The sequence below is a fragment of the Dama dama genome, chromosome 18 (genome assembly GCF_033118175.1).
Source record: "Dama dama isolate Ldn47 chromosome 18, ASM3311817v1, whole genome shotgun sequence".
NCBI classification, from domain to species: Eukaryota; Metazoa; Chordata; class Mammalia; order Artiodactyla; family Cervidae; genus Dama; species Dama dama.
This window is the reverse complement of record NC_083698.1, coordinates 61,861,759-61,886,535: the sequence shown is the minus strand read 5'-3', so window position 1 is coordinate 61,886,535 and position 24,777 is coordinate 61,861,759. Positions and strand designations below refer to the sequence as shown.

Here is a 24,777-nt window from a genome sequence, read left to right as displayed (position 1 = left end):
AGTATTTTGTTTGCTTGCTTTGGGATTTAATGATACTGACATAGCTTGACCCCCATTTCACACATACTCTTTGCCTCTTCATCCCATATTCATTCACACATGCTAATTTTTGTCATTTAGATGGCCTATCCAAATGTACTTCTAAGTCTTTTTACAAATAGATACGCATTTTCACTCACTTCTCTGATCTTTAATAATTACAAATGGTGCACTGGGAAGACCCAGAGGAATCGGGTGGAGAGGGAGGTGGGAGGGGGGATCGGGATTGGGAATACATGTAAATCCATGGCTGATTCATATCAATGTATGACAAAACCCACTGGAAAAAAAAATAATAATAATAAAAAAAAAAAAAAAGAAAAAAAAAAAAAAAAATAAAGCTGGAGGGCATGGAAAAAAAAAAAAAAAGAAAGTAGAGAAGAGCAAATCTTCCCCACATTTCCATGTAAATTGTTTGAAAGTGGGGTAGAATATTTATATGCCAGTCCTAAGGTCAGGCCAGTTTTCTTCAGGCCCTCCGAGTATGAGACACTCTACATGTGAGCCTATAACACATGATGCTCTGGGGCACAGACTCTGCCCTCAGGGAAGCCACAGTGCCAGGCAGGGACACAGAAACCAATAACATGTTAGGGGTGGAGATAGCTCTATCACCAAAGCAACAAGTTTGAACCAGCCATGGGGCAGAGACAATCAATGAAACTGTAGGATGTTGAAACTTGACAATAACTTTAAAAGAAGACTGAGTTAGGTGAATGAATATACCTATCGGTAGGTCTCCCCATCCCACAAAGAGATAAAAATTGCCTCGGTTTATAACTGTTAATGATCCAAGTATCTATCTATATTTTTGTTTTGTTTTGTTTTGTTTTTATTAGTTGGAGGCTAATTACTTCACAACATTTCAGTGGGTTTTGTCATACACTGATATGAATCAGCCATAGAGTTACACGTATTCCCCATCCCGATCCCCCCTCCCACCTCCCTCTCCACCCGATTCCTCTGGGTCTTCCCAGTGCACCAGGCCCGAGCACTTGTCTCATGCATCCCACCTGGGCTGGTGATCTGTTTCACCATAGATAATATACATGCTGTTCTTTCAAAACATCCCACCCTCACCTTCTCCCACAGAGTTCAAAAGTCTGTTCTGTACTTCTGTGTCTCTTTTTCTGTTTTGCATATAGGGTTATCGTTACCATCTTTCTTAATTCCATATATATGTGTTAGTATGCTGTAATGTTCTTTATCTTTCTGGCTTACTTCATTCTGTATAATGGGCTCCAGTTTCATCCATCTCATTAGAACTGATTCAAATGAATTCTTTTTAATGGCTGAGTAATATTCCACCACAGCTTCCTATCTATATTTTTGCATGTATACATCTTATGTCAAAAATTATTTTAAGAGCCTTAAAATATTAATCTCATTTAAAAACAGTAGCAGAGAGACTTCCCTGGTGGTTGAGTGGTTAAGACATCACCTTCCAATGTAGGAAATGTGGGTTTGATCACTGGTTGGGGAGCTAAGATCCCATATGCCTCATGGCCACAAAACCAAATCATAATATGGTAATATGGTAACAAATTCAATAAAGACTTTAAAAATGGCCTGCATCAAAAAAACTTAAAAAAAAAAAACACATAGCATAAAAATGAATACAAATTATAAACAGAAAAAAAAAAACAGAGCTTTGGTCAAATGCCCTAATTTGAGTATAAATGGAGATGGCTCAAAAAAGAGTATATTGTTTTATTCCATCTTGCAAAATTTATTTAAGTACCAAGCTAATAGTTAAATTACTATAAAGAAAATCAAGACAGTCTGCAAGTTGTTAGTCAGTCTGTTGCCTATTTTGTAGGATCTAAACAGGAAATTTCACCAAACTCCAGCCTCTTGACAAGTCCCATTAGACTCTACTGTCTCCTTCCTAAGTTTCTTCTGCTTCAGACAAGGTTGACTTTGAAAAAGCCAAAATTCATTGTATGTCATCTAATGTGAGAGTACAGGCAGAAATGAATACCATTGTAGTCAAGGTAAAGAACTAAGAAAAGAATGTTGGTCCCTGCATGACATACTTTCAAATATTCATTTATGACAATCATGACAATTATTCAAGGAAAAGATATATATATATACAGATATAAGTATATATAGGCATAGGAAGGAAGAACACATTAAGACACTAAAAAAAGCCTAAATTAAAAAAAAAGCTCACATATTTTTTGGTACATAGTGGGAACTTAGTAAACATTTGTAGATGAGTAAAATTAATATTAGAAGTATTTGATAATATTAATTTAGTCTATGACTGGCTTCTGTATAAAGACAGAATATCCTGTTGAACTTTGAAGCCAACTTTGTTTTTGACGTTTCTTTAATATTTACCCAGATTTGTGTAAAAGGGTGTATGTATATGTAAAGCAGAGAGAGCCTTCAAAATGATATTTAAAAACTCTCTATTTGAATTTTGTTTTCTTAAAAAATATATTTAAAATACTACATCTTCATCTCACAGGCTGGGGAAAAAATATTTGTTTTACTCAATACCAATATATGATTAAATGAAGCTTGGGTAGATTGTAGCTTAAACAGGAGCTAATGCCAGATTTAATAGTCATTTTTAATGGCAAATTTAAAAATCTAATTATGAAAAATGTGTGCAAAATTGGCAGATTTTCATGGCATTTAAAACACGAGCCAATGTACTTAAATATCTACCTATCAGAATTTCAACTCTGATTAGCCAAATTGCCTCCAGATCAATCTTTGATGTTTTCATTAAAGTACTACTAGAGACTGAATATGGCAATATTTGGCTCACTTCTCAAAATTATGATTCCAACAAAGTTGTACATAGATGATTTTAATGCAAAAATCAACATATTTTTGTGTTTAATTTAACCTAAACTAAGTCTGTTCCTTTCTTTTTTGATTCCCAAATATATGAAAAGAATTTAATACTTATGAAACTTCTGTAATTGTAGACTCTTAGGGTGCTTCTTTGTATTTGCAATATAGCGTCTTTAACCTTCCCTCTTACTTATATACAAGGATCCTTCTCTCTGGAACTAATGTATGAGAATGTTACCCATATTATTAAATAATGCCAGTCAGCATCTTATTTAGATGGGAAATGTTTCCAAAGTAATCATCATTTCTTTGTTTTACTTTTTCAAATTTATTAGTAAGTTTGGCCCAGGTGGAATGACCCAGGAATATACCTGGTTTCCACTTTAAATTACTGGGACTTTTTTTGGTTCTTTTATTTAATAGATGAATAGATACTTTACATTGCACTAAGTGGATTTTTCTCCAGGGTAATGCTCACAGCAAAAATATTTTCTTATACTGAAAAATGTACATGGTACACACTGGTTTGAGTTACAAAACCAACAAAAATAGTGTTAAGAAGTATGTCTACTCAATTATAAGTGTAAAGTAACTTCTCTGAAAAAAAGATATGAAAGATTAAAACAGAGGGAATAAATATTTCTTCTTACATTGCTGAGCCATTTCCTCATGTCCTCTGTTTATTCGTGGGTTAAAGGTAATTTTTGGCCAGGTGTACCACAATGTTTAAAAGGTTCATATCATTTGATTTAGCCCTCAATATTCATAAATCAATACCATATAAATAATACAAAATGTAGAAATAGATTTTAGTTGCTAAGTCATGTAGAACTGTTTTGCGACCCCCATGGACCGTCCCCCGCCAGTCTCCTCTGTCCATGGAATTTTCCAGGCAAGAATACTGGAGTTGGTTGCTACTTTCTTCTCCAAGAGATCTTCCAGACCTAGGGATTGAACCCATGGCTTTTATATCTCTGCATTAGCGGATAGATTAGATTTAGGTACAAGGATACTCATCTCAGCAGCATTTCTGTTTTCAAAATTCAGAAAATATTCCATCATTAAGAGAAACATTAAGTAAATCAATGTACCTTCAAAATATAGCCTATTGTGTACTCATTAAAGATGGTATTTTCAAAGAAATTTTACGATATGAGGGGAAATGATCCTTCCAAGTTTTGAATGAAAAAATTTGAGTAAATTACTCTATCCAGAATAAATGTAGTAAAAGAAAGCCTGCAAAGATAAACTCCAAGATATCGACACTAAACATTTTTTACCTTCTTTGACTTTTTATATTTATCAAGTTTCAGTAGTGAGCTGTTATTATTTTTAAAGAAATAATTATTATTTAGTTTTAACAATGATTTATTCTCATTAAAGAGTAGTATTCATTAATTTCTAAAAAGAATTTTTAAAATAAACTCAACCCTGTTAATTTGGAAATCAGATTTTCTTTTAGCTTTCTAAGATTTACATAGCAACTGAGTTATGAATTTCCTAAATTGCTCTCCACAAATTTACCAAGTTGTAAATAAATCCCTTAGAAAGCTAAAATTAAATATGGGAAATAACTTGCTTTCTCCAAATATAGTTAATGCTCTTTAGCAGCCAAAAAAAAAAAAGCTTCCTAGGTTAATAGTAATAATATTATATAAGTTTAGCTCAAATGTCACATCAGGCAGGGTCTCTATTCCTCCCACCCAGACATAATCTTTCCCTTTCCCTTTTTTTATTCTTTTGAATAAAGCTTTAAAATTTTATTGACATAAGAGGCTTGATTGAATGGAGTAATGTATTCTGTAGCTACCAATGCGAAAATATTATAAACATGCAAGTGCTTCCCAAACTGATTTGAACATTTATCCTAATTCCAAGTATTTACTTATTTTTTAACATTTGGCCAAGCATGAGGGATCTTATCTTCCTGGCCAGGGATGGAACCCACACCTCCTGCAGTGGAAGTGCAGAGTCTTAACCGCTGGACCACCTGGGAGGCCCTCCTTTCCCTCATCTTATCTCCTTTAGTTCTTCAAATTTTTGACATGAGTGCCTTGTACATGCCACTTGCCTGCAGCAGACTGTTAGCTTTTTTTTTTTTTTTTTTAGAATGTTAGCTTTTTGAAGTCAGAGATCATGTTTAATCCTCTTAGTAGGAGCCAGTCGATGTTCATTATATGTTGATTAAAAAATTAAGTGAATTTATTATGAAAGCATTTCTAATAAGGTTGATACATTTTGGTGTCTCAGGTCCAGAGCTTTGAAGAAGAGACCAGCAATCCTCTCGACATGACTTCAGGAACTGCAGGTAAAACTTCATTAAGGTGTACAATTTCATCTTTCAGAAAGAAAATGTAATGAACTAGTACTCAACTTTCTTAGTATGTAGAGCTTAAATTATGTTTAGATGTGATACCTACTACTACTACTATTTGTACCTAGTACTATTAAACACCTACTGGCAATGCGTATTGAGAAGGCGATGGCACCCCACTCCAGTCCTCTTGCCTGGAAAATCCCATGGACGGAGGAGCCTGGTAGGCTGCAGTCCATGGGGTCACTAGGAGTCCGACACGACTGAGCAACTTCACTTTCACTTTCCACTTTCATGCATTGGAGAAGGAAATGGCAACCCACTCCAGTGTTCTTGCCTGGAGAATCCCAGGGATGGGGGAGCCTGGTGGGCTGCCATCTATGGAGTCGGACACGACTGAAGCGACTTAGCAGCAGCAGCAGCTGCTGCAGCAATGCATATGTACATGTAAATTTCAAAATAATTACTACGGAAATGTTCGATATTTCTGGTGCTGATATAGTTTGTGTTCTGTCGAACAAAAACACTATATGACCTGAATAGGCTAATGGAATGGATTTCACACAGAACTGGGACTGAGTGAATACGTTCTTATTCCTACTGACCGTTGCTTGCTGTTGCACAAGTCACACCAATTTAGTGGACCTTAGTTTTTCCATCTGTGGTAAAGACAGAAGTGCAGATAATTTCTAAGTTCTCTGCTGGCACTTATAATCTAAATTAAGTGATTCTATAGCCATCATATTAAACTCAATGCAAACAAGTTGCCTAGATGTAACTTTCTAAGTAATCTCTTGGATTGATGTTATATCATCCCAAACAACAGAGCAGGAAGTCTCTCTACTGCTAGGTCTTATGCTGCCATCAGCCATCACCATGATTCAGCATTTCCATGATCCTATAACAGAGCTAAAAGTAGACAGGGTTTAGTGAAGCAAAATAAAGCAGATGAAGCTCGTGCGTTTCCTGGAAGAAAATATGCAAATTTTAAATTTAATTCAGTGTGGTGTCAAACACATCTTTTTCATTACAAAGTGTATGTATGGGCCTCATTTTGCTAAATGCTGTTTAGAAATTATGCATTAGTAATTATAGGGTCCTGCTGATTACATAAATTGTTATCCTGCTCTTTGAAGTAATTACCACCTAACCTACATTGAGGTTTATAAGACAGAAATAAGCATCTGTTTTCCATCTAATTGAATGATTCTCAGTGAAGCTGGAGGTCCTCTTGCTGATAAGAACTGCCTTCCTTGACATTCAATTAAGAGGTCCGCTGATATCATGTAAGTCACCTCAGTCATTCCGAAAAATGATTGACCAGCTCTTTGTGACCCCTTGGATGGTAGCTCATCAGGCTCCTCTGTCCATGGAATTCTCCAGGCAAGAATACTGGAGTGGGTTGCCATTTCCTTCTCCAGGGGATCTTCCTGACCCAGGGACTGAACCTGGGGCTCCCGCATTGCAGGCAGATTCTTTACTGTCTGGGCCAACAGGGAAGCAACAATAAATTGTAACTTTAAGCCACACAGATACAGACAAATAGATGAAGGCATGTAATGAACTCTTCAAATACCTTTAACACTTAGTTTAAAGACATTTTATACTTTATCTATTCATGTACAATGCTCTGAACATTAGCAGAAAAAGTGTATTTAAGCATTTCCCTAAATAAATGAGCAAAATTTCTTCTTATGAAAGGTTAGGACCCAAGGCCACAAATGCACCATCCTCCCTTTATCACTGAAAAATCATCACTGGAATGACAAAGAATATAAATATAAGAAGGAAACAAATAACAGTGTGATTAGAAAATTGAGAACAAAATCAGTCACTCATATTCTGGAATCCTTGAAGAGTTTGTTTGAGATATATTGTGAGTGAAGTTGCAGACGAATCTATATTAAGAGTTCACTTAGGTTTTAAAGAGTTAAGTGTACTTGTTATGGTCATAATTTTCAAAAGAATCTAGGTTAACTCTCAAATTAGGCAAAGTATACCTTTCCTGTCAGTTTTTAATATCAGCAAATACAGAAAAGTTACTACAATATCTAGTAGTTCACAATTACAGGCTATTTCAAGAAATGCCCACAAATGAAAGAATGACTACAAAGAATAATTAAGAATCCTCAGAAATGACTATCCTCAGTGAGACGTATGAAGACACTGCTTCTATGTAAGAGAACAACCTCTAGTAAGTAACCATTCCTTTCAGGTAAAATACACAGTGTCTGATTCTGTTTTTGATCATTCTAAGTAACCCCCAGTGGCCAACCCTCCCACAGATAACTCTGAATTCTCAACAAAACAACCTAAAGTCACTAAAGAGTGACCAAAAGCAGGCAGACTCTGCAGAAGGCTTCAACACTTGGGATAAAAGAATGCCACTGAGTGAATTTCCTGTTTTGTTTTTGTTTTTACTCATTTAGCCTAAAGCAAGAGCTAATTTACACCACTCTAAAAATTTTTATAGAAATTATCAGTCTTACTAGCTAGAAAAATCAGAAGACAGAGCTTAGGGCAATAACAAAAGCTGGAAAGTGAGGGGAGGAAAGAGAGAGTCTAGAGGACAATCTTCAGAGTCCGAGTAAGAAATCCACTCACATCGCTGCTGCTGCTGCTGCTGCTAAGTCGCTTCCGTCGTGTCCGACTCTGTGCGACCCCATAGACGGCAGCCCACCAGGCTTGCCCTGGGATTCTCCAGGCAAGAACACTGGAGTGGGTTGCCATTTCCCTCCCCAGTGCAGGAAAGTGAAAAGTGAAAGTGAAGTCGCTCAGTCTTGTCCGACTCCTAGCGACCCCATGGACTGCAGCCTACCAGGCTCCTCCGGCCAAACTAAACATGCGTGAGGAAGACTTTAAGAATCTCAGCTAAAGCTAAAAGAGTGAAATGACATTTCCAATTGGACTTTGATTCTAGCCAGTTTTCCTGACTGCTAAAACATCATATCATTTACAATGTCTGGGTACAATAAAAAATTACTGGAAAATATAAGAAAAAAATAAGAAAATATAACTTATGCTAAAGAAATAGGCAATTAATGGAGACAAACTGTGAGAAAACCAAGATGTTGGAATCAGCAGAAAAAGTATCTTAAAGAGCTTATTCTAATCATGATGAAGGATGCAAAGAAAAAACATGCTCACAGTTAATGAACCAGGAGAAAATCTAAAAAGCAAAATAGAAATTATATTAAAAATGAAATGGAAATCCTATAAGTGAAATCTATAATTTCTGAAATACAAAGCTTACTGGATGGGCTTAACAGCCGATGAGCTTTATTTTAAATGAGAAAATAAAGACTTGAGAACTTCATACCAATAGAAAGTACCGAATAAACTGAAGAACAAGAGAAAAAAAGACATTAAAAATTACATGAAAAAAATTATCTGAGTCTTAGGAGCCTGTGGGACAACATCAAAAGTTCAAACATACATGAAATTGCAGTCAGAGAAGGAGCGAATGGAGAGAACTGGGCAGGAATAAAATCTGAAGAAGTAATTATGGAAAATTTCCCAAATTCACTCAAAGATTCACATTTACAGATTCAAGAAGCTCAGCAATTCCCAAGTATGAAAAGTACCCAGAAAACTATACTTAGTGTCAAAATTATAATGAGAAAATATTCAAACAGGGACATAAAAATTATATGGTGTATATAAGGGAATAAAATTTGAGTGACTGAAAACTTTTCATTAGAAATGATGGAGACCAACAGGCAGTAACTGTCAACCAGATTCTGTACATAGCAAAAATGTCCTTCAGGAAGGAAAATAAAGATAAAAGAAATTTTAGAAAAAAGAAAACTAACGTTATCAGCACACCTGTACAGTAAAAAATGTTAAAGGAAGCTCTTCAGACTAATGATAGACAGTGAACTGTGATGTTTATACCAAACACCAACATAATACCTATGACAATTTTAGCTTGGAGGAGGGAGAGGCTGGTAAATGGATCAATACAGCTCAGGGTTTTTACATCTTATGTGAAATGGTACAATATTAAATTTAAGTACACTGTAAATTTGAGGTTATAAAGCAACCATTAAAAAATATAGTTAAAGCAAAATGCTAATAGAAAAATTAAAATATAATTCAAAAAATACAACGAAGACAGTAGGTCACAGATTGAATACTAGAGAAAAATAGCTGAATAAAAAGTAGGACACATGTGTGAGAAATTATTTAAGAATCAAGTGGAAAAATGGAATGGATATAATAAACAAAATGTTAAGGAAGACAGATCCAAGGAGTATATTATATAGACGTAACAGGTGGTTAGAATTGGACTCCTCCCATCTTAGTTTTGACTGAGGTTCTAAAAAAGATAGATATCAGATACAAAGTCAGTATGTGACAAATTTGTATATGCAACTTTTCTAAGGAAATTGTAGGACCCAGTTACACAGCTCATGAACCCATCGTGTATTTTAAGAGGGGCCAAGTCACAGAGAGAGAGAAAAGACAGCTGAAGATATTTCACTGGGGAACAGTAAGGCCCAGCTGTATGCCCTTCCATCCTTTGGAGGAGAACTAGAGATGCTACTTTGAGTATCAAGCAGCAAAAGACCCCTGAAGGAGACCACTCACAGAGCAATTTCATTAAATTTAAGGAAGACAGTCACAGTGTGACCGGTACTGTCCTGGGTATTTCATATGCATTACATCTTTTAATTCTCAAAATAACCACTGAGTTGGGCATTATTACTACTTCTAAATATTAGATGAAGAAACTGTAAGACAGAGATGTTAAGTATCTTTCCATAGCCCCATAGTAAAAAGGAGTTCCAAGTTTCAAATTCAGGTCAGCTAGTACCAGAGTCTGTACTCTTAAATACTGTACCATACAACTTTGAAATGACTCCTCTGCGGTTGGAAGACATATGGTTGGTACATGAGAATAATAACACAGGCTGTAAAATGGATTGTGACTTGAGGCTGAAAGCTGCTCAGGAACCAGTCAAGAAGGCAAGAGGAGAGTTGACCGGAATATTTTCTCAATTTTAAGATGAACAATTTTTCATTGAAATCAAGATATATTTTACAATTGATGGCAGGTCATAATTTAATTGGCAGATGGCTCTTTTTCTTTTTGAGTCGTAAATAAATAATAGAAGTCTTAAAATTAATGGTATCTAATACCATTTGGTGGCAATGGGCGTAGAGAAAAGTAAATGCCACCTGGCCAAACTACAGACTCTGCAATGACTCATGTTTACACAGCCATAACAGTATAAATGCTGTGGATCGGTTTTCGGCTTTGAGAATCAACAAATAGGCAAACACGAGGTTTAATTCTGGCACATAACAAGTTGGAAATATCAAACTGAATGTTTTGAAGGTAGGATTATATCTGTTGGGAAGTGGTCAATGAAAAGTCTGAAGACAACGTGAAGGAAAGAATACGGACTTTCCTCCAAAAAGAAAACAGATGGTACCTAACCTAGGTGACCGAGAAGTGGTTTCTACAAACATACGAGCAAGCTTAAAACCAACAATGAATGGTGCCAAATTCTAGGTTTAGAAATTTTAGAGAGGAATTGCCACTCTCAGGACTCCAAGGGCAGGGGAAAGAGTAGTGATTAAAACCTGGGACGAAGAGTTACGTAGAAAGCTGTGGCTTTTTGTAGCAGGAGGCAACCCAACTATGGGTGGCCCAGGAGGGAGGCAGGAGGAAAAAGAAACACTCCAGACTCCTTCCCTTGCTGTTCTCCAGTCTCCGGGGCCAACTCAAGATGATACCAGGTATCAAGGAAGCTCATTGATTCAGTCCATGTGGGCCACACAGAGTAGGGTGGAAAAGAAAAGATACCAGATCTGGGGAAGCAAATAGAAAACATTAAGCGCACTAACGTCTTTACCTTAAGTAGAAATCTGGCAAGATACTGAATAAAGCTGATAGACTGAGCAAGGAAAATTTAGACAGGTGATAGGCAGATAGATAGTTACGTACATACGTATGTAAGGACAAAGGGCGTGGAGTAGCAGTGTAAATTAGCTAAACCGTATTGTTTATAGTGGAATCAGAAGGACTTGGATTCAAATTCTACCTATTTCCCTGCTTAAAATGGCTAACCTAAAGCAAGTCAGTCAAACTCCATACTTCAATTTCCTTAAAAGCAAACTAACAGCAATATAATTTACAGAGGTGTCGTGAAGATCAAATGAGCTAATTCATATGAGGGGATTGGAATATGTTAAGCACTCAGTGTTATTGAAAATGAGTCAAAAATAGAGATGAAGTATATTATTTAGAAATAAACTGCATAACAAGAAGAATCACACATAGAAAGTGTTAAAAGCAATTAACCTTTGGGGAATTTCATTATATGGTTTTTGGTACTATCTGATGTTTTTAATGTGTAAGTCATGTCTGCGTGCTTAGTTGCCCAGTCGTGTCTGACTCTGTGACCCCATGGATTGCAGCCCGCTAGTTTCCTCTGGTTCGTGGGGATTCTCCAGGCAAGAATACTGGAGTGAGTTGCCACGCCTTCCTCCAGGGGATCTTCCCAACACAGGGATCAAATTCAGGTCTCCCACACTGCAGGCGAACTCTGAGACACCAGGGAAGCCCAAGAATACTGGAATGGGTAGCTTATCCCTTCTCCAGGAGATCTTCCCAACCCAGGAATTGAACGGGGGTCTCCTACATTGCAGGTGCATTCTTCATCAGTTGAGCTAACAGGGAAGCCAATGTGTAAGTCATACTTTAAATAAACCGAGTATACAAATGAAATGAGAACACCTAAATATCACAGTGAAATGTGTGAAGCACAAAGATAAGCTAGAGGAAGGGGTTATCCACAAATTCTCAGACAGAAAAATACACATTACTTACAAAGTAAAAAATTTCTGTGACATTAGCACGCTAAATGATAGAGAGCAATAAACTAATATACATTTAATTTAGAAGCTGAAAAATGTGAACCTATTTTTTTACCCATTCATATGTTTTTCTATATGCAGGGGCAACATAAAGTCATTTTCAAAGGAGGGCTTCCCTTCTAGGACAATGTTCTAACTGATTAAGATGTTACTCAGAATAATATACTCTATAATAATTCACATAGAGTATGAAAAAAATGAACTCAAGTTAAAACCAACCCAGCATACCAAGTTAATTATTGTTAAATTTTTGGAAAGAAAAAAATTACAAAGTAACTTGGGCTAAAAATAAAATCTACAATAATGATTAGCTTAAATTCTATTTTGATTACAAAAAACTACTGGGAAAGGTTGAAAATAGGATAAAAGAGAAATAAAGACAAACACTATCAAGGTTTATAATATTAAAATATAATAAAGTATACATCAAGGTAAGAAAGAATTAAAAAGAGGATTTTAAAAATTAACCAAAATTATAAACCTCACTTAAGATTTAACAGTAATGAATCATTACATATCAAATAATTAACATATAATATATAAAGACTGATTTTATGAATTTGTGTAAAACCCCTATAAATCAATTAGAACAACAATAAAATCATAGGTTAATAAGGGAAGGAAATAAGTAGGACATTCAAGGCAGAAATATACAAGCTCTATAAAAATGGTAAAACATGATCAATGTCTCCTATAAGTAAATACAAATTTAATCAATAATGATAACATGTGTTTCACCTATCATATTAGCATATATTAATACTTAAAGATTTGCTGGGTTTCCCAGGCAGCTCATTTGTAAAGAATCTGCCTGCCAATGCGGGAGATGCGAGTACGACCCCTGCTCCAGGAAGATCCCCTGGAGAAGGAAATGGCAATCTGCCCCAGTATTCTTGCCTGGAGAATCCCATAGACAGAGGAACCTGACGCGCTACAGTGCATGGAGTTGCAAAAGAGTTGGATATGACTTAGCAACTAAACAACAGCAAAGATTTATCAATGCCTAATGATAGTAAAAATTTAAAACAAACACTCAATGATGGTTGAAAGCTAAATTGTCATTATTTAGAGTATAATCTGTTCATGTTGCACAGTTTTAAATGTATGTAACTTTCAGGTGACTATTATAGTTCTGAAGCTTGACCTACCAATAGACTCAAATGTACACACAAGAATTTTTACTATAAAACTGTTCATAAGAACAAACAACTAGAGGCAGCCTAAGTGCTGAAAATATGTTTGCATTAAATAATTATTATACATCCTTATGTTAAAATCTGTTCAGATAGTGTTTTATTTAATGAGGCATGTGTTTATGTGTTGATACAGAGAGGTCTCTGAGATATACAGTTGCTAAAGGAGGGGGGAAGATATGTGCAGAAGAGTCTATATAAATACTTCTTTGTATTAAGACAATGTCTATTTCTATTGAGGGAGCAGAGCATGTGCAGGATGCTTCTGGAAGAATGTGTGAGGGACTGCTAATGGCAGTACCTTACCAGAAGGAAAACTAACATGCTTTAAATTAATTGGCACCTTTTATTATGTTACCATGTGCATATGTTATTTTCATAACACTACTTAGCAAAAGAACTGTGCAACACTATAGGAAATTGACAATAAAAATGGGAGATTTTGTTTTAACAAAAAGTATATATATTAAGGTGTACAGCATAATTTGATGCACATGTACGTGTGAAATAATTCCTATGGTCAAGGTAATTAACATATCATCTCTTCACATAATTAACTTTGTGTGTGTGTGGGTACTGAATGAACCTGAAATCTCTCTTAGCAAATTTCTAATATTCAATATAGTATTATTGATGATAGTCATCAGGCTGTACCTTAGATCTCTAAACTTACTCCTCCAGCACAACTGCAGTTTTGGACACTTTGACCAACATTTCCACTCAAATTGAGAGATTTTAATATTCTCATCTTTTAAGGTCAAGCATGAAATAAAATATGATGAAAAAGATATTAACATTATAATTTATAATAAGCACTTAATAGAAAAATATTTAATTAAATATTCTTTGCCAATGTTCTTGTAATATTTATTAAGCTATCTAACAAATAGTTATATATTTGTTAGATATCTATAGGGGCTTCTCTTGTAGCTCAGTTGGTAAAGAATCTGCCTGAAATGCAGGAGACCTGGATTTGATTCCTGGGTTGGGAAGGTCCCCTGGAGAATAAAATGGCAACTCACTCCAGCATTCTTGCCTGGAGAATCCCATGAACAGAGGAGCCTGGCAGGCTACAGTCCATGGAGTCTCAGGAGTCGGACACAACCTAGGGGCCAAACCACTGCCAGCATCTAACAAATCGTATGCCAAGATTATTTCATTGATATCGTATATACACACATACTCACAAATGATGTATAGACCACTGCCATAGATGTAAATGCAGTAATGTTTGTTTCAATAATAAAAGTATAAGTGACACTTTTCTCCTCCAAACAAACAAAATTCCAGATCCAAGACTTGGGGACTGAGCCCTCCATCTTAAAGAAAAGTACAGAAAATGAAAAGTTAAAACTATAAATTCAGATCATTTGAATAATAATGGAGAACATTTCATATAAAATTGGAGAATTGGAACAGAAGCACTGATCTGAGGCTAATTCATAGTACTAATTGCTTTCACAATCAAACAAGAAAAAACTAAAAGTAAGCATTTGTCTCAAGATATAATCATACAAACAATAAGGTAAACATAATCAGAGATTAATGGACAGGTAGAAATGAATAATGTGAGAAGCAAAAAACAAATGATTTGATGAGTGAAACCCAAGCACTAGTTTTAGTTTTTGTGGGGGAAAAGAAAAAAGCAACACGGTCAAAAAAATAAAAGAGAATAATGCATACAAACAAAATTAAATAAAGTAAAATTAGAGGAAAGACACATGATCACTGATATAAAAAACAAACTGTGTAATATGCAAACCCATTTCTAAATTATGAAGGTACACAAGTACTACTAGTGAGACCAAAACCAAAGATAATTAACAAGGATGATATTTTAGAAAAAATATATTTATATCATTAAATTTTATACTAGTATTATTTACCAATATATATGAATATTTACACACACACACACACATATATATATATATACAATTGGGTTTCCCTGGTGGCTCAGACAGTAAAGAATCTGCCTGCAATGCAGGAGACCTGGGTTCAATCCCTGGGTCAGGAAGATCCCCTGGAGAAGGGAATGGCTACCCACTCTAGTATTCTTGCCTGGAGAATTCCATGGACAGAGGAGCCTGGTGGGCTATATTTCATGGGGACGCAAAGAGCTGGACATGACAGAGCAGTTAACACTTTCACTTTTCATATATAAAATTAACAAAATAACCTAGCTACATAAACAGTATATAAAGAGAAACAAAAATAATAAGTTTATCAAAAAGTACCTGAGAATGGCCATTAACAGCAATGCTAAAAAAAAAAAAAAATTATGTAACCAGACTCAATTTTCTGAGAAGCAATTGCTCTTTATATATAAAGAGCAGTTTGGATAATGTAAACATTTATAAATCTTTCCAGTTCTTTACAGATGTTTTAAAAACATGATATCAAAATATGACTAAAATAATTCACAATATTGACAAATTTCACCTGTGAATATAGGTGAAAAATATTTTAATAACATAATGATGACTTAATTTCAGTAAAATATAAAAGAATACCAATCCTTGAACAACTCCCTTTTATTCCGAGATTTCTGCAGTGTTTCAGCAACTGAAAAACTAATATAGCTTATCATTAACTACTATAATAAATTATGAAAATCAATGTTACATCTTGATGAAAAATGTGTATGTTTATAAAATATTTCATTCTATCAACAGAAATTTCAGATAGATGAAATTTAAGATTGACAATTAAATGCAAAAAGAGAAAAGCAAATTGTGAAAGGGCTAGAGGGACTTCCATGGTGGTCCAGTGGTTAGGGCTCTGAGCTTCCATTACAAGAGTCACAGCTCTGACCCCTGGCTGGAGAACTAAGATCCCACATGCCTCATAACACGGCCAATAAATAAATAAATACATTTTGAAAAAATAAAAGGGTTACACATAAATATAGATGAATATTTATATAATTTGAAATAGAGGATGATTTTAAAAGCTTTGCTTAATGGAATATTGGGATTAACATATGTACACTGTGTTCAGTTGCTTGTCATGTCTGACTTTTTGCCACCCCATGGACTGCAGCCTGTCAGGCCCCTCTGTCCACGGGATTTTCCAGGCAAGAATATTGGAGTAGGTTGCCATGCCCTCCTCCAGGGGATTTTCCCAACCCAGGAATCAAACTTGCATCTCCTGCATTTCCTGCATTGCAGAAGGGTTCTTTACCACTGAGTCACAGGCTGCCGCTGCCGCCAAGTCACTTCAGTCGTGTCCGACTCTGTGCGACCGCATAGATGGCAGCCCACCAGGCTCCTCTGTCCCTGGGATTCTCCAGGCAAGAACACTGGAGTGGATTGCCATATCCTTCTCCAATGCATGAAAGTGAAAAGTGGAAGTGAAGTCGCTCAGTCGTGTCCGACTCCGTGCAACCCCATGGACAACAGCCCACCAAGCTCCTCCATCCACAGGATTCTCTGGGCAAGAATACTGGAGTGGGTTGCCATTTCATTCTCCACAGGGGAAGCACATATATACACCACACTGTATAAAACAGATAACTAATGAGAACCTATTGTTTAACACAGGAAACTCTGCTTGATGTGTGGTGGCCTAAATGGAAAGGAAATCTAAAAAAGGGTGGATATATGTATACATATAACTAATTCATTTTTCTGTACAGCAGAAACTAACATAACAGTGTAAAGCAACTATATGCCAATAAAAATTTTAAATAAATTAATTAGAAAAATTTTTGTTTTACTTAAAATATAAGAACAATTAATAATTTTTTCTGCCCAAAATGAAAACCTATATGTGAAAAACAACCTTAAAAAATGAAAAGGTACATGACAAGCTGGGAGTATATTTTCATCATAAAGAAAAATGATTGTGATTTTTTACTATGTAAATATTATTACATATCAAACATCCAACAAAAATAATAATATATTTCCATAAATTTAAAGGTGGACCATCATCAGTAAAGTCACTTAGAGCATATTCCATTAACAGTTACAAAAAAATTAATAATCTCAAAATATGCAGGGAAGAAAATAATAATATGTAAAAGTAATTAATTATTAAGTATCAGAGCAAAGAAATAAAAACCCTTTGCAAGGGAAGGGAAATTTCTTAACCTAAGGTTATCTGTGAAATCTTGATAACAAATATCAATCCTAACAAAGAAACCTTAGAAGAAATTTCTCTAAACCAGGAACAAACTCTGTTAACATTGCTTTTATTCAACATTGAACTAAAAGTCAAAGCAGAATGACAACACTATGAAGTAAGTAGTGTATAAACTTAAAAACTCTTCACATTTGCAGGCAAGATGACTGCCTATATAGAAATCTCAAGGGAATAGATAGATGTAATAGTAGAATAATAAGATTTATTAAGCTTATTGAATTCTAGAGCAAAATGAGAAAATCAGTATTATTTCCATGCATCAGCAATAACCAAAGGAAACCATTAAAAAAAAAAAAAAAGAATTTTTTTTCATAATTTTGACAAAAACAATAAACCTATAAAAGTGCCTTGGAATATATCTAAATGAAGACTCAGAATATTTATTAAAAATTATGCTTTATTACCATATTTCATAAGGAAGACATAAAGAAAAAGAGTTATGTTCATAAATGGGAAAATTCAATGTCATAAATGAACTCTTTACCAATTAATCTAAAAATGCAACACAGCTTCAATAAAATTTCTGATAGGGCTTTTGTAGGTAGGACTTGCAAAATTGTCCTACAGTTCATATGTACCAATAAAGGGCCAAGAAAAGCTAAGATAATTATGAGGATCATGGAGGATGAATTTACCCTACTAGAAATCAAGAGATTTATCACATAGGGCTTCACTGGTAGCTCAGTTGGTAAAGAATCTGCCTGCAATGCAGGAGACCCCAGTTCAATTCCTGGGTCAGGAAGTCCACTGGAGAAGGGATAGGCTACCCATTCCAGTATTTTTAGGCTTCCCTTGTGGCTCAGCTGGTAAAGAATCCACCCACAATGCAGGGATCTGTGTTCGATCCCTGGGTTGGGAAGATCCCTTGGAGAAGGGAAAGACTGTATTCTGGCCTGGAGAATTCCATGAACTGCATAGTCCATGGGGTCGCAAAGAGTCAGACACAACTGAACGACTTTCACTTTCACAATTATAATTGTCTATGTGCCGTTGCTAAAATAAAATGAATGACCAACAAAACAGATCAGAAACAGATCCGACCCCTATATACATGGAAATAATAAGTCAGAGAGAACATTTCAAGATCAGTGGAGAAAGGATGAACATGAACTGGCCATTCATACGGAAAAGATAGAAAATTAAACCCTTGACTTGCCTTGGCTTGCCTCATACACAAAGATAAATCCCGAGTAGAACAAAGGTCTAAACCTGAAAGACAAAACTTTGGTAGTTACAGAAGAACTTACAGAAGAAAATACAGAGGGTTACATTTATGACCTCACAATAAGAAACAATTTCTTAAACAGGACACTCAAAATGTATACACTGTATCACCCTATAAATAAAAATATTGACAACACTTCCTTATAATTACTAATATTGGTTCACCACAGATAGCAAAACCAAAGTTCAAAGACCAGTCATGAAGTAGAAGTTATTTGCAATTTATATACAACAAAATATTCACTCCCAGATTTAATAATGTCTAAAAGTCAATAAGAAAAAGGCAAATGACTAAACAAAAATGGACAAAGCATAGAAATATATATTCACAGAAAGGTTGGCCAATAAAGAAGAAAAAAATGCTTATTCCATTATAATCAGGAGTAGATAAATTTAAGTAAGATATGTTTGTAGATCCAAAATATTGGCAAAATTTTTAGATTTTGATACTACCAAATGTTGGTAAGCCTGTAGAGAACGGGGAGGACATACTATCAATGAGATTATAAATTGGTACAACCATTTTGCAAAGCAGTTTTCCAAACAGTTTAGCAAAATCTAGTAAAGTTTAAGATACAGAATCTCTGATTCATCCATTCCATTTTTAGTAGATGCCCGAGAGTGATCTTCACATATATGCAGAAGAATGAAGGTATAAGAATATTTTTTTTGCAACACAAATAATGAGAAACTGAAAACGTAAGGGCAATCAAATCTATAACAAGAATGTTAAAAGTAATATAGGCATATAGTACAATAATACACAGCAGTGATAATAAACAAGCTAAGTTATCCACATGGGAAAATATCACAAATATAAGGTGGAGGCAAACAAATCACAATTGGCTGTATAAATACATAAAAAAAATAGTGACCTTAGTGACATTTGTTATGTATTAGTGCATTTAAAGTTAAAGCATAAAAAATATGCGAGGAAAAATATAAACACCAAATTCGGGATCCTGGTTAACTGGGAAGCAAAGGACTGAGGAAACGGAATCAGGACAAGATAAACCCAGGGCTTCCACTTTATCAGTGGTGTTTCCTTTAAGAGAAAAATCTTGATGAAAATGAAAGAGGTGAGTGAAAAAGTTGGCTTAAAGTTCAACATTCAGAAAACTAAGATCATGGCATCCGGTCTCATCACTTCATGGCAGATAGATGGGGAAACAGTGGAACAGTGTCTGACTTTATGTTTCTGGGCTCCAAAATCACTGAAGATGGTGATTGCAGCAATGAAATTAAAATACACTTACTCCTTGGAAGGAAAGTTATGACCAACCTAGATAGCATATTAAAAAGCAGAGACATTACTTTGCCAACAAAAGTCTGTCTAGTCAAGGCTATGGTTTTTCCAGTAGTCATGTATGGATGTGAAATGTGGACTATAAAGAAAGCTGAGTGCTAAAGAATTGATGCTTTTGAACTGTGGTGTTGGAGAAGACTCTTGAGAGTCCCTTGGACTGCAAGGAGATCCAACCAGTCCATCCTAGAGGAGATCAGTTCTGGCTGTTCATTGGAAGGACTGATGTTGAAGCTGAAACTCCAATACACCTGATGCAAAGAGCTGACTCATTGGAAAAGACCCTGATGCTGGGAAAGATTGAGGGCAGGAGGAGAAGGGGACGACAGAGGATGAGATGGTTGGACAGTATCATCGACTCGATGGACATTTGGGTGGACTCTGGGAGTTGGTGACGGACAGGGAGGCCTGGCGTGCTGCGGTTCATGGGGATGCAAAGGGTCGGACACGACTGAGCGACTGAACTAACTGACTGACTGGAGTATGAATAACTATGGCAAAATGTTACACTTTAATAGAGCTGATGGATGGTTACAAGGAATAGACATTTGGTGTGTTATTTTTTTAACCCCGCATGTCTGAAATAGTTCCCAATGTGAGAAAATTTAACAAAAACCAAAGATGGGATTTCCTTGGTGGCACAGTGGACAAGAATCTGCCTGCCAATCAGGGGACACAGGATCAGGCCCTGGGCTGGGAATATTTCACATACCATGGAGCAACTAAGCCCATGCCCTACAAGTACTGAGCCCAAGTGCTGCAACTACTCAAGCCCCAGAGCCTAGAGCCTGTGCTCTGCAACAAGAGAAGCCGCCACCACCGTGAGAAGCCCACACACCCTAATGAAGAGTAGCCCCTGCTTGCCGCAACTAGAGAAAGCCCAAGCAAAGCAGCAAAGACCCAACACAGCCACAAAAAGTAATTAATTAATTTTTTAAAAACCTAAAGGTGTCAGTAAGAATTTTATTAGACAAAATAATGTAAATGAAGCCATTTTCAACCTCAGTAGTAATTTAAGAAATATAAATTTAAATTACACTAAAATAGACATGTATGGATGTGAGAGTTGGACTATAAAGAAAGCTGAGCACAGGAGAATTGATGCTTTTGAACTGTGGTGTTGGAAAAGTCTCTTGAGAGTCCCTTGGACTGCAAGGAGATCCAACCGGTCCATCCTAAAGATCAGTCCTGGGTGTTCATTGGAAGGACTGATGTTGAAGCTGAAACTCCAATACTCTGGCCACCTGATGAGAAGAGCTGACTCACTGGAAAAGACCCTGATGCTGGGAAAGATTGAGGGCAGGAGGAGAAGCGGACGACAGAGGATGAGATGGTTGGATGGCATCACCGACTCAATGGACATGAGTTTGGGTAAACTGCGGGAGTTGGTGATCGACAGGGAGGCCTGGCGTGTTGCGGTTCATGGGATCACAAAGAGTTGGACATGACTGAGCGACTGAATTGAACTTAACTGAACAAGAAAGTATCTCAATTTGCTTATATAAAATTATGTGTTTAATCCATAAAATATACATAAAAATTACATATGAGATAAACTACAGGTGATAGTTTGGTGACTATCTCATGGTGATGAGTTTCAGGTAATATTTTTTTTCTGTACCTCTTTTACCTTTAATATCATACAAATTTAAATGCTTTAAGCAAGTTTCTAACCCTTAGCCCTCCAACAACAACAGCAATAAAAAATCAATCTATTGATCCATCAAGAGACAGAGAGAGGGAGAAATCATATTATCAATAGTGGCAATCTCTAGATGATAGAATTACATATGGTTTTTCCTTCTTTTGCTTATCCATATTTTCTAATTTGACTATACAGAATGATTATTCAACAAAGATAACCCTAAATGTTAATGTTTACAACTTAAATATATTTGGGGACTTAGTGAAAACTAAATTATTAAAGTTTTGCTAATAGAATTTTTGCTCCAAAGCAGATTTGGAAAAGGTAACTTTCATATCCTATATACTGATTGGTCTTCTTTCTCATCAGTTACCACCCAACTAGAATCTGTCTATTCTTGCTCAGGTTTTTCCTTCCCTCTGGTCACCTCCTTTCATTTTCTCTTTCTCTCCCTCTTCCCTTCCCCTTTTTCTCTCTCTTCCTCTTCCTCATGGGCTTCAGTAGTTGCGGCTCCGACTCTACAGCACGTGCTCAATAGTTGTGTCACATGAACTTAGTTGCCCCGAGGCATGTGGGATCTTCCTGGGCCAGAGATCAAACCCGCATCTCCTGCATTGGCAGGTGGATTCTTTACCACTGAGCCACCAGGGAAGCCCCTCTTCTTTCCTCTTTAGAGATAAGATGTCAAGAAATTAAGTAACTTGACTAAGCTTACACAGTTGGGAAGGACCAAAAATCAAGGCAGGATCTTTTTAATTCAAATCTACTCTTCTGTCCATACTAAATTCATTCAACAAATATTCAGTGAGTACTTATACATATAAGAACCTGCTCTAGGTGCTGGGGATACAAATGGAACCCAAAGAGAACTTAGTCTTACAGAGCTTTCAAGATTTAGGAGAAACCAATTAATTATTAAAATACAATTGTGACAAGTGTCAAGAGCAAAAAGCAAAAAATGAATCAAGAGCTACTCACGTCCCAGCAAGAGCCAAGCGCAGATCTGAGTGCATTGATAAAGCATCATTTTAACTTCTTGGCAACATTTCAGTGCTGACTCTGTGTCAGGCACACTTCCAGGGACTTTCCATCAATTAATTCATTGACTCCTGCCTTGGAGGTGGATTTTATCATTGTCATTCCCATTACACAGATGAGTTAACTGATACAGAGAGATTGTATGGCTGCCCACGGCCACACATCTCAGAGCCCCTGTCTTTTGCTTCTTGTTGCCTTCTAAATTGCCTTTGACAGCATCCCTATGATGATAAGCTCTTAGTTCTTGCCTTAAATCCTAGTTCAGAAAGTCTACTGAAACAGCGTTGCTCAAGCTAAAACTTAGATCATGACACTTAGAAGGTACTGATTTCTATGATAACCTCCTATATGAGAACCAACTTTGGCATCCATAGTTTCATACCTGGATTATTATCATTGGCTTCCCCAATGCTGTGAGTTGCTAACTTGAAGGTAAAAATGGACCCTGCTGGCCCTGAGAAGAGGGGCCGGAGTGCACACCTCTTTTGTTGTTTGCTTGGCTAGGTGGTATTATTTGGGTGAGGGGGTGGATGGGGGATGGGAATCAGTTCACAGGGAAGGGGATGGCCAGAATGAAAGGAACGGATTGCTGGCAACTGCCTATTCACAAGACAGATTAGGATCAGGACACTGGTGGAGCACAAGTCTCAGTGGCTCTGTCCCTTGGCTCAGTCGCCTGGCCTCAATTTGAGTCCAATTGCTTAATTTTCTGCACACCCCATGAAAGCCAATTCCCATGCTGCTCTGTGTCTTCTTTATATTTCTCCATAATGCCATCTCTGGCTGTTTAACTGCAGCAGGCTTTATGATAAGGGTTACTGTTTGGTTTTTTCTTCGCTGGCAGTAGGCAAAGACTTAATTTTAAGAGGCACACTCAAACTCAAACAGCCCTGAACGACTTACACAGAAAGCAGAGTGTTTTCTAGGCTTGTTTTTGAAATATTACAATTTTTTTATTAGGCAATTTTATCATTGTTATAAATAAGTAATTGTACTGGGGAGAAGGGATAATCCTTATTTAATTAAATTCATCTATACTCCCAGGTTGGCAGCAACAAGACATATGTGAGACTAATACCCACAGCCTGCCTCTTTGCATGTGCAATTAAAAATTCACTCTACAGTAGCACTGCCAGTTTCGTGTTGCTTTTGGCATTTACAAATTCTTTTATTTTGTGACTTTTTTTTTTACCATACACATATGCTGGAGCAGATGTTGCTTATTTGTTGTTTATTCAAATCTGTAGGCTCTGGCAGCTAACTCCATTGTTCTGTAATGAAGCTTTATTCACTGTCCTGTATTAGGACCCAGCGCCTGCACGAGAGGCTGCGTTAGCTCCCAGTAGGACACCACCGTTATTGCCCTTGTAGTTGGCTGTTTATAGTCAGAAGCTTGCAATGGGGAGAAAAATCAACAACAAAGGGCTGGGTGGTTCCGGTCGGGGTGAGTGGAAAGGAGAGGAGCAGGCGGGAAGGTCACCCTGCATTAGTCTGCTCCGTAGATCTGCCTGGTGGCCTCAGCCTGGCACACAGGCTCATCTGTTGTGGGGATTTGGGGTCTGAGCCTGGGAAGCATTCCCTCCCTGCTCTTTCTCTTCTTTTTCTTTCCTTTCGTCTCTCTAGCTGTTTAATTCGTTCACAAGCAGGGTGTCTAGTGCATCTTCCCACCGCCTCCTCCACCCTCCTTCTTCCCAGTGCATACACAGATTCATTAACAGCCACACTTCGTCCAGCACAAAACTCTTTCTTCCATATATCACACCCTCATCACATCTTTCCTCATCCACATACTGTTTTTGGCTGCCCGTGTCTTGGGGTAGCCACACTTCATAAAGTCGAGAATGTCAGGTCCACGTTGACCAAAATAAAGACCTGCTGATCCCTAGAGCTCCAATGCCAATTTGGAGACGTTCGCCTTCTGGAAAACCCCTGTCTTGGCCAGGAGGCAATCAATCAGAGATGTAACCACCTCCATCTGGCACATTATGACATGGAACCTCACTATTAACACATTTGTGATTCATCTTGTCCCAACGAGTGGTGCCAGGGATCAAACCACATCCTCCCTCCCTGTGGCAGCTGGGAGCACTCTAGCTTCCCAGCATGCAGAGTTAACACATTGGCTCCTGTGATATCGCAAGTAACAATTCTTTTAATTATCACACCTTCCCTCCCCCTC

At 36.7% G+C, this 24,777-nt stretch overlaps 1 protein-coding gene across 1 annotated transcript in view; it reads left to right on the top strand.

The window, feature by feature from the left end:
* ITPRID1 (ITPR interacting domain containing 1) overlaps window positions 1-24,777 on the top strand; it is a 111,258-nt gene that overhangs the window by 55,557 nt on the left and 30,924 nt on the right. Inside the window, exon 10 of the mRNA XM_061166536.1 lies at window positions 5,101-5,158. Within this exon, the coding sequence (XP_061022519.1) occupies window positions 5,101-5,158 (58 nt within the window). The remainder of the gene's footprint in view (window positions 1-5,100; window positions 5,159-24,777) is intronic.